Consider the following 11,649-nt stretch of genomic DNA (forward strand, 5'->3'; position numbering starts at 1 on the left):
GTGTTTTTTTAAACATTAGTAAATAGTAATATAGTATCATCTACATGTCACAGCTTCGTTTATTTTTATTAACGAGTCCTCGTTTTGTATTAATATTCAAGTTTTATAACTAAAAAAATGATGGATCAACTGGCCGGCCGGTCTTAATTGATATTCATATACTGTGCAAAACACGATATTTTAGTATTAATTTTATTAAAATACTTAGGAGTGTATTCGATTGAGATTTTAATGAATTATTTTTAATTTATGAATTTTAATGGATTGTATGTGATTTTGATTTTATGCGGATTCTTGATTAAATTGTAACGGAGTTGATAGGATTTAAGCACGATTCTTCAAAATCTCATGAATTTTGGTGGGATTTCAAAAAACTTAAAACACATTGAAGAATGCCACAAAATCCATCATTTTATGGAATCCAAAAAAATCCATCAGCATTTGAATATCATCAGATTTTAATAAATTTTAAACAATCCCAACTGAATACCATCAGATTTTAATAGATTTTAAATAATTTTAATTCAATACCACCAGATTTTGTAGCATAATTTAAAAACCCAATTGAATACCTCAAGATTTTAATAGATTTCGAACAATTCAATCGAATACCCTCGGATTTAATAAATGAAAAAAATACTTTAAAATTTCAATCCAATACAGCACTGTTAATTTTAGTGCGTAGAAATTCAAGTTATATATTTATCTTTGAGTACCCATCAATTAAACTAAATTCATAATTTCAGTCGAACGCTTTAAACCTCAAACTCTTTAAACGAATATCAATTTAACTCACACGTGAACTTGTTAGTTTAGGAAAAATTATTGCTTCAAACTACTTTTCACAAATTATAAGTGTATACTGATTTTATTTCAAGGCCTCAATTATATATATTTGGCTTCAACTCGTATGATCCGAGTTCAAGTATTTTACAAGTATGATTGACTCCGACTTTTTTCATAATGCGAAGAAAGACAATAATGTCAATCGAGCACATTAATTCATTTCTAAATACTTTATTGTTTCGTATGACGTTTTGACTATAACCTCCTTTTAAGTATTTTTATCACATAATTAAAAATATAATTTTAAATTTTTAGTAAAAATATTAAAAATAATAATTCCTATTATACAACCCAAAAATGTGTTATAGAAGTTAGGGGTGAAAACGAGTCGAATAGATATAACACAATAAGATCATATTCGACTTGAATTTATAATTACGTGTTCGGATTTAATCCGGAATCATCATATACGAATACTGATATCCACACTCAAGTCGGACATGAACAAATTTATATAATTTTACTTTGAAATCAGACCGAATCCAAACACATAACTACAAATTCAAGCCGAATCCGATCTTATTATTATTCATACCTATTTTGACTCACCTTCACCTTTGTAACTTCCACGGACGGATTACACAGATGATAGAACAACAAAACAACAAAAAGATTAAACAAAGAGTACTTGCAAGACTTTCCCTAGCTCCTGATATCAATACTATATCATTAATAAACAAAAATATATCCACTCGATGATCTCAAGTTTTACCAAGGGGCCAAAAGTATATATGCAAGGGGGAATGAACCTTTGATTTATTTAGTTATTTATTTGCCCATCTCTTTACAGCATTACAGAATGTGTACATTCATATATTAATTACTCTATATATCTAGTGGATGGTAAAAAATGATACTTTGATTCTTTTCAAAGTGATGTTAAACAAAGTAGCTATTGCCTAATAGTAGCTGGTTTGGCTTAATTAATTAGTAGCAGCTGCCTAATAATAGTTGCTTCACCTTTAACATTAACATTCAAATTTCCTGGATCCAAGAGGTTCATCAAGTTGGATTCTGTACGAGTGCATGACTGAACATGTGTTTGGGCGAAAAGATTTTACAATTCATCGAGCACTTGCAGATGTGTATTTGTTCGTCACGTCAAGTTTGTACGTATTAGAAAACTTCATCTGCCTTGCAAAACAAGAGTCGGGTCTTCAGGCATATCAGAAATGAAAAATATAGTGAATGTTCTAAAAATATCATACTTCAACCATCCTCGCACTTTCCTTGTCTTATGGATGATAATATTTGTGGAACCTGTATTTATTAGCATATTGAAATGATATATTCAATGTATAACAATCTAAAATATTAATATCTGTTAAAAAAAATCTAAAATATTAATAACATATTGGTATTTTTCTAATTATAGTTAACCAATATAGCCAAAATCATCGAATCATAACGTTTTATATAATGTAACGATTATTGTCAATAATATTGAAGATGCTCTTAACATGGTACGAAAACTCAGACTCGTTAGAGACTCGGGTTAAACCGTCCTCTCAATATCTTCGGATTTCATTAAAAAAGCGCGATTTTAAAATTTTGAAATATAAGGAAGTAGATTATGAATGTGACGAGACATGTATGGGAAACAAGGAGAGTCCCACCAACAGCGGCACCATCTGGCATTAGAGAATGTGGTGAACTTCTCGGTGTTTTCTTTTCAAACCCCTAGCCATCGTATTCATATACGTCCATGTGCTGCGTAGTCCAAACCAAATTCTGTTGGCTTGAGTTTGATAATTTGAGGTGGTTTTGGTTTTACAAATCTTGACAAATCCAGAGTGCGAGTGCTCTCTTAATCATCCACACTGTTGTTTCGGATACTAGTAGTCATCAATTTTTCTTTGATCTCATCGATTTAGTGAATTACAATGCGGATCAGCTTGGCTTCATTATTACATTGTCATTGATGTCTTTCTTGTTATGTAAAGGTGGGGGATAATATGCACACTAAAACAAGTGTGGGGGGATAATTGGGCCCCTTATCAGTTGGAGTTGGGCCTTTCTTTCTATGTAAGGTGAGTCATGTGACAGTGTAGACTATGAATTCGCCAATTTGCTGTGTGATATAAATTTTGATTCGAATTAAACAAAATATATATATAGGAGAATAATTTTACCTGATATAATTTTTATTTTTTTGTAAGGCCTAATATGAGTATTACCTAATATAATTATTATTAATTATGTTAGTTTACCTAATATAATTAATTACATTAATTTAATTCATATACTTGAGATTTAAATTAAAAAGAAATTAAAGGAATACGTTGATAGTTTGAAGAAATGTGTAGAGTAGGCCGACTGCGACAACCCGGGTCAAATCCCGAGTCTTTTCTGAAAATCGGGTCAAGTCCCGAACTCCAAATCTGAAATAAGCCGAAATAAACTGGCCACTGTAACAATTTGGGTAATGCACAAGTCCACCACAGACCCCCAAAAGATCATGATTTGTTGGTGTAATTGGTAGTTATGCTTATAAACTGAACTAAAGTCTTTACACGACTCGATGTGGGACTGGGGTGTTACACCGACTGATTTTTTTAAAAATATATTTAAAATAAAAAATGAGTCTTAAGAAAATTGTATGTAAAACTAATGTAACTGTGTGATAATGACCCCCGTCTGTTTGAGATTAAAATTGATACTTATTATGATGAGTTGAGCGCCTAAAATGTTTGTTTAGTAATTTTGACTTATGAATGATTTATAGGTTATTAAATTATAACTAGAAATAGAAATTATTTATGAATAAATTTTATCAAAAATTTAAAATATTAAATCACTAGAAAAATAACCCAAACTAATTTCTGACTTGTTTTAAGAAATATATTATTTTAATTATGTTTGATTATGAATGTTATAGCACATTAACCTAACTAGATTCACAAGCAAGATCATTTATCAAAGATGGAAGAAGATGAAGATGTGTACGTGCGGTATATGAAACTAGTGCAGATACGAAATATTAGACGTGATTTCTATAAAATTGATAAAAAGGGTAGTGAGTTGGCTGCCCCAGTCCGTCCTCCTGTCGTGTCATTTGGGAAAAAATTTTGCCAAAATATTTTGGGATCCCTGATATTTCTCTTATTTTCTAACTTAATACATAAAGAGACGGGTTTCATTTTATAGTCCGGCTCTAAATCGCTGCCTTGAAGTATACACAACCACCCTTTATGTGAGAGCAGTACGAGACATGGGAAACAAGGAGAGTCCCACCAGTAGCGGTATCATCAAGCATGGCATGCGGTGAACTCGCTGGTGTTTTCTTTTCAAAAACCCCATCCATCATATTCATTATTCATATGCATACATGAACCTAGTCCAATCCGAATTCTGTTGGCTCAAGTTTGATAATTTTTGGTGGTTTTGTTATTACAAATGTTGACGAGTTCATCACACTGTTGCATGTTTTGGATACTAATCAATTATTCACTGTTGTCAATCAACTGAGTCACCCCGTCAGTTTGGTTGAGCTTAAAATTATAAATTAGAGTATGACTTAACGAGATTTAATGTGATAAGCCGAGATTAAAATGTTTGTTTAGATAGTTTGGATTTATTAATGATTTATGGATTAGTGCAAATAAAATAACAAAAATAAAAGTGAATTATGAGTAATTTATGATTTATGGATGATTTTATTAAAAAAAGATTAAGTTACTGAAAAAGATATCTCAAACTAACATGTTAGATTTAAATCTGACTTATTTTTAACATTACGCAAACAGGCTCCCGTTAACAATGTCTTGATCAACATCTTCTTTGTTAGCCCAATTCTAATTGGGCTCCTATTATATTTATGTTATTATATATAGTTCAATTTCATATGGTCCAATAGTATGTAATTTTTATACCGATGACAGTAATTAACACATATGGAAGTATGGAACGATGGAAGGCCCAAAAGATCAGAATTAAGCGTATTTACTAGTTATCAGGAAATTGTATCAGTTTGATTTGTTGTACCTGTCCAATAATAAGGACCCGAAATCCCGAATCAAAAGAGTGATCGCAAAGAGTGGCCTCCCTCTCCTCAACTCAGTCCTAAATCCTCTCAAGGATAAGATGAAAAGCAAGATGGATGATGTTCAATCCCCTGCTCAGAGGGTGTTTGAGGAAAGCCCTAAACCAGTAGAGAAAAGTGAGGAGAAAAAACCACCTGGGTCAGAAGCTAAAAGCGAGGAGAGTAAGCCGAAATCTTGGGCTAATGTGGTTAAAAAAGATGTTCCTGAGCTGAAATTTAACTATTATCCGAAAGCTAAAGGTGTTTCACTCCTTGAACCTCCGGATGAGGTTTTGAAGAAAGGTAATGACAAATATAAATTTTGTGTTGTGGGCACTTTCTCGAAAGGTACTTTGGCATATAAATTGGTTTCGGAGTTTGCTTTTAAGTTCTGGAAATCATGGGGTCTGTTGTCAGTGCACCAGAAGGACAAATCCACGTTTATGTTTCGCTTTTCTGACCTTATTGGTGTCAACAATCTATTATCTCGGGGAACCTGGTATATCGAGCGTAGGCCAATGATCATGACAGCCTGGGGACAAAAACCAGGGAGTTCGATCATCACTAGCATGCCGCTTTGGGTCAAGTTCTATAATCTTCCTGATAGTTACTGGACAGAGGATGGTCTTGCTCACGTTGCTAGTGTAATTGGCAAACCGATTGGCGCGGACCAACTCACTGCAAAATTGGAAATTCTCCCATTCGCCAAAATGCAAGTTAACTACACATTAGGTGACCCCTTACCTAATGACATCAATGTCACTGTTATTGACCCGGTAACTGAAGAACGCTCTATTGCTAAAGTCTTGGTCTCTTACCCGGTAAGACCACTTTTTTGTACTGGATGTAACTCTTTGGGCCATTCGCCCTCTGCTTGTCCGAAAATTAAAAGGGTGTGGAAGCAAAAGGATGTGAGTTCTGCGGAGAGTCCTCCTGGTGATGCCCAGAACCCGCATACATCTTATACAGCTGCTGAAGTTAATAATCCAAATGGGGATAGCCCTGCTGAGCACTCTCATGCTACCCCGTTTAAGAGTTCCAATCCTGACGATGATTGGACAGAAGTTAAAAGGAAAAAGCCACAATCACCTATGGAATCTGAGTATTCCCCTACACCTCCTGTCAAATTCAAAAATCTCAAGAAAATTGATGAAATTGAGGGTAAAAAGGCTCATCCAGTACCACCGGGCAGCCCCAAGCGTCTAACGAAGTCTCAAAAGAAGAAGCTGAAAACTTCAATGGGGAGCAGTCCCCAAGCCCAAGCCTAATATTTATGATAATCGATTTTTGTTCCTACAATATTCGAGGGTTGCATAATAAAGTATCTTTTGTGAAGGATTTTTTGAGCGTCAACAAGATCTCCATGGCAGCCCTCCTGGAAACTCACGTTAAAAGGGAAGACGCATTGTCCATTTCTTCTATTATTGCTCCGAGATTTAAATGGATTTTTAATTACGATTATCATGATAATGGCAGAATTTGGTTGGGCTGGGATGAGAATATTTGGAATGTGAATTTTGTATGCTCCTCGGCTCAGCACATTACTTGTGATGTTAAACGTATTGATGGGTCTTGCTCTTGTCTCATATCTTTTGTATATGCTTCGAATCAAGTGTATACACGTAAATTACTATGGTCAGATCTTATTAATATGCAGGACAGGCTCTCGATTACTGAGCAGCAGAGGCCTTGGTGCCTCCTTGGAGATTTTAACTCCTTTCTTTTTGATTTTGAAACTAACAGGACTATGTCTCGAAGTCATACTTCTACGGATGACTTCCGCAACTGCTGCCAAAGCTTGGGAGTGACTGATTTACATTTTTCTGGTCCTATCTTTACTTGGTGGGATAGCAGAACTTCGGACCCAACCTTGAAAAAATTAGATCGAATTCTTGTAAATGATAGCTGGCTCAATTTATTTGATCTTTCTCAGGCTGCTTTTCTTCCCAGGGGCCTATCTGACCACTGTCCTGCTGCTGTTAACTTTGGAATTGCTGTGGAACGTGTATACAAACCCTTTCAGCTCTTCAATCACCTCCTCGAGAAGGAAAATTTTCTCTCAATTGTTCAGCAGGCCTGGGACACCCCTGTTCATGGCGATGTTTGGTTTATTCTGACATCGAAGCTTAAGTTTGTTAAGAATGCTCTGAAGGACCTCAATCGTAGTGTTGGGAATATCCATGCTTTGGTGGAAACTGCTCGCAATGCTCTTTTGAATTTCCAAATGAATCTCCCTGCAGTCCCTAGTCAACAGCTCCGCATTGAAGAGGGAAAATTGAGTCAGAATTTACAGAATGCTTTGCTCACAGAGGAAAAATTTCTTCGACAGAAATCCAGAGTTAAATGGTTAAAACATGGCGATGGATGCAATCAATTTTTCTTCAACTCGTGTAAAGATAGATGGAATAGCAATAAATTGCTCAAGATTATTGATGATGAGGGAATTGAGCATGTGGGGCATTCTAATATTTCACAAGTGGCTGTTAACTACTTCAAAAAGCTTTATGGTTCGCAACAATTGCAGGAGGGACTTGATCTTCAGAATCTGAATTCTCTCTCGGAGTCGGAGAGTAATGCTTTGATTGCTCCTTTCACGGCGGATGATGTCTTAGCTACCTTTAAGACCATGGCAAAGGGGAAGAGCCCTGGTCCAGATGGGTTTTCTCCGGAGTTTTTTATTAAATCCTGGAATGTGGTGGGAGCTGATACCTCTGCTGCAATTCTCCATTTTTTTGATTCTGGACAGCTCCCTCGCATGATAAACTCCTCAGCCATTGCTCTTATTCCAAAAGTCTCGAATGCCTCTCATATGAGTCAATTTAGACCCATTTCTTGCTGCAATGTGATATACAAATGCATTACGAAGATGATGGCACACAGAATGCAAAGCGTTATAGGCTCTCTTATTTCTATGAATCAAGCTGCCTTTGTTCCGAAGCGAAATCTTTGTGACAATATTTTCCTTGCTCAAGCATTATGTCGTGATTATCATTATCACTCTGGGCCTCCGAGATTTGCGTGTAAATTGGATATAAGGAAAGCCTTTGATACGGTGAGCTGGGAGTTTATTTTAACAGTGCTTACTGCTATGAAATTTCCCCTGAAGTTTGTTGATTGGGTGCGTATTTGCATAACTTCTTGTAGACACTCTGTTAAGATTAATGGGGCTTTAGAGGGATATTTTTCGGCTTCAGCCGGGCTGAGACAGGGAGATCCTCTCAGCCCATATCTCTTTGTTATTTGTATGGAGGTACTCAACATCTGCATGAATCATGTAATAAGAGACTCGGGGTTTTCTTATCATTGGAGGTGCGCTGAGCAAAAGATAACACATCTAACCTTTGCAGATGACTTGTTGTTGTTTTGTAAAGGTAATTCTGACTCTATCAATATAGTTCTCAATGCGGTTACTCTTTTTTCAAATGTTTCTGGGCTGAAACTTAACTCTTCTAAGTGCAACTGTTACTTTGGAAACGTTGATGTTGAGACAAAAAATGCGGCTCTTGCTTCTACGGGGTTTGTTGAGGGATCATTGCCTGTTATTTATCTTGGAGTGCCTCTTGTCTCCAGAAATCTCACTATTAGAGATTGTCAACCTCTGATCAACAGAATCTGCAAACGTATAAGTGTTTGGACTTCTAAATGCATCGGACAGGCTGGTAGACTTCAGCTTATTAATTCAATTCTATTTTCTATTCAAAGCTTCTGGGCACGATGTGTTTTCTTGCCTAACAATGCTATTAAGGCTGTTCAGAGCATTCTGGCAAAGTATCTATGGGCTGGTAACCTCACGAGCAAATGTGTATTTAAAGTGGCTTGGGTGGATTGCTGTTACCCGAAAGAGGAAGGAGGTCTTGGGATTAAAAACATTGTGGTCTGGAGTAATGCTGCGATTATTCTCCAATTATGGCGGGTTATTAACAAAGAAAAATCATTGTGGATCGAGTGGTTGTATTGTCATGATCTTAAGAAGCACGGGTTCTGGACTTTAGCCATTCCATATAAATGCTCTTGGTCTTGGCGGAGGATTCTTAATATCAGAGAGTTGGCAAAGCAATTTATTCGGTACTCCCCTGGTTGTAATTCGGATTTTCTTTTTTGGCACGACCCTTGGCTTCACAACGCTTCGGTTAAGTCCAAATATGATGATTCTATTCTTTCTGCTCTTGAGATTGATAGCATGACACGCCTATGTCATGTCCAGGATAATCAGCAATGGCATTTTGGTGCTAGCACTCATCCTTTAATTGGAAATTTGAGACAGGAATGCTCTACCATTTTATTTTCTGGACGGGACAGTATTTCATGGAATAATGGCCTCTCTAGTCCGGTAAAAATTGCCACTATTTATGCTGATTTATTAGCTCACAGATTAAAGCCTTCTTGGTTTTCTTTAGTCTGGCACAATTTTAACCCTCCGAAATATGCTTTCAATGCGTGGCTCACAATTAAGGAGCGTTTACTCACAAAAGACAGGATGATTCTTTTCCATATGCGCACAAATGCTCGATGCTTGCTCTGTCAAAACCACGATGAAAGCCATGCCCACCTATTCTGCTACTGCCCTTTCTCAAGGCCAATTCTGGATTCTTGCCCCATTCCTGTTAGTTCTAATTGGGAGGATTTTTACAGTGGTCGCTGTTTTTTAACTCAAGTTGATTCCACAAGATTTAAGGTGGCCTCATTGTTTATCTCTGCTGCGTTCTTTCACATTTGGGCCGAAAGGAATTTTCGAATGCACAATCCTGGTAAATTTAACTCAACAGCTTCCATTCTTCATCTAATTAAAGAAAATGTTCGTAGAAGACTTTTTTCATGTACTGCTTTCCAGGCCAAGCTCAAGATGGATCAGTCACTCCTAAGCTTTATTTACTAGTCTACTTGATCTGTTTTGATGTTGACTTGTAATCCTTGTTTTGTGATCTGCTTTATTTGAGAGGTTTCTGTTGTTTAGAGTAGGTGTTTCCTTCCCTACGCGGGGTATGCCCCTAGAGATGTAGTCTCTTTTTCTCTTTAATACATTTTATTTAGCAAAAAAAAAAAAAAAAAAAAAAAAAAAAAAAAAAAAAGAGTTTTTTATATACAAAATAAGATTCTATAACAAGTCCATGAATTAATCAAAGATTGAGCGGGATGAATAGTTATACAAAAGTTGATATAATACTTACACAAAAGTTAATATAACAGTTAGAATCACTTATTCGTACTGTATGTGTAAAAAGTCAAAAAGTACTTATAAGAAATTGAGAATACTAGCTTTTGTTTCATGACTCCTGCTTTTTTCTCAAACACTTTAATCACTTATAAGTCTTAACTTACTTCTAACTTCTACTTCACTTTTAACATATTTTAAACTCATCCAAACAGCCCCAGTAAGTGCATGTATGATGATTGTCACTTCTGGTTTTTTTCAATAATTAGTTGGCTTCTACTTTTCTTGACCCGTTTTTCAATAATAAGTTGGGTTATTTTTGAAATTACGTAAATTTTATTTTCAAAAATATGGTTTGCAACTTTTACAACCACATTTGCAATATTTGCAATAATGATTTAATTTTTAAAAAAGGATAATTTATATGTTGATTTTGGTTGATTCCAGTTGTTTTGACACGATAGAGATGGAGAAGAGAAAAAGTAGTTGCTCAAATGCCAGAAGGACTAGCGGTCCGAGAGTAGTTATGTTTGATTTTAGTGCCCCTGCTGTAATTGTCATTAGAGCATCTTCAACCCCAAAAGTGCTTATAAGCTAAAATTCTCTATGTGACATCCACGCGACATCTAGATGACACATATAGAGATTATTTAAACACTATACAACTCCAACCCTTCATCTCCTTAGCAAAAAATATAGTCAATCATGTTTGGTTGGCTATATTTGTCCAACCAAGTAAGCCTTTGGGTACAATTTTATACAAGCACAATTATAAATAATCTCATTATAGCATATACATGTCCTCATAGAAAAAAATTTACATAATCAATTTAGTGAATTAATATAGCCGGTCATCATACATATACCCCTTGGAGATACTCTTAGGTCTTGTTCGCACAAAATCACGCAAGCGTACGTGGTCACAAGTAGTATAGAATCAAATTCAGTTCGTTCCCACAGAGACTGGTGTATTAAAAATTATGCACTTATGCACCAATGTATGATTATTGTTCAATGCTCGGACAATTAACAAGTTGGTTGGTTTTTATCTAAATTAACTAATTAACTAAGAGAATTAAAATCGAATTACTAATGAGAATAAAACATGAGATTCTAACTTCATTATATACTTCATTCAGAGTTATGCCGTATCGATATGTGATGGTTGATAACTAATCAGATAACACGAAACTGATACACGCTAACTGTCGTTATACGTGCACCATACTGCTACACATCCACAATTAAGATAGAAGGTAAACAGACACCAATTATGCTTAGACCCTATACGTCTATAGAATTTGAAAACATAACGGTTGAAGAACAAGTTATCTATCAAGATTACATAAGGCGATGCAAGATGGTTAAAATCACACCACTAATCATGTATCGAATACATAATCCTATGTTCGCATGGCAAGTTCTAAATCAATATATCCACTGTCGCTTCAATAAAGATTAACACACAACTTAGATGTTAGCTACGCATCCCAGAAGAATAAGCACAACCAATACGAAGAAATCAAACATTCATCACACAAATAATTAAGGCAAATCAACTACTGAAATCCATATATAAATCCGCTAGAATCCCACGATAATGATTAGTTCATAATCGAACTTCTCATCA

The 11,649-nt window shown here is 35.5% G+C and overlaps 1 protein-coding gene across 1 annotated transcript; it reads left to right on the forward strand.

The window, feature by feature from the left end:
* Positions 1-4,941: 4,941 nt before the first annotated feature.
* Positions 4,942-6,135, forward strand: LOC108221474 (uncharacterized). The gene has a single exon (XM_017395351.1). It carries the CDS (start codon positions 4,942-4,944, stop codon positions 6,133-6,135), a length of 1,194 nt encoding a protein of 397 aa, XP_017250840.1.
* The last annotated feature ends 5,514 nt before the right edge of the window (positions 6,136-11,649 follow it).

Source organism: Daucus carota, chromosome 1 (assembly GCF_001625215.2).
Source record: "Daucus carota subsp. sativus chromosome 1, DH1 v3.0, whole genome shotgun sequence".
Classification (NCBI taxonomy): Eukaryota; Viridiplantae; Streptophyta; class Magnoliopsida; order Apiales; family Apiaceae; genus Daucus; species Daucus carota.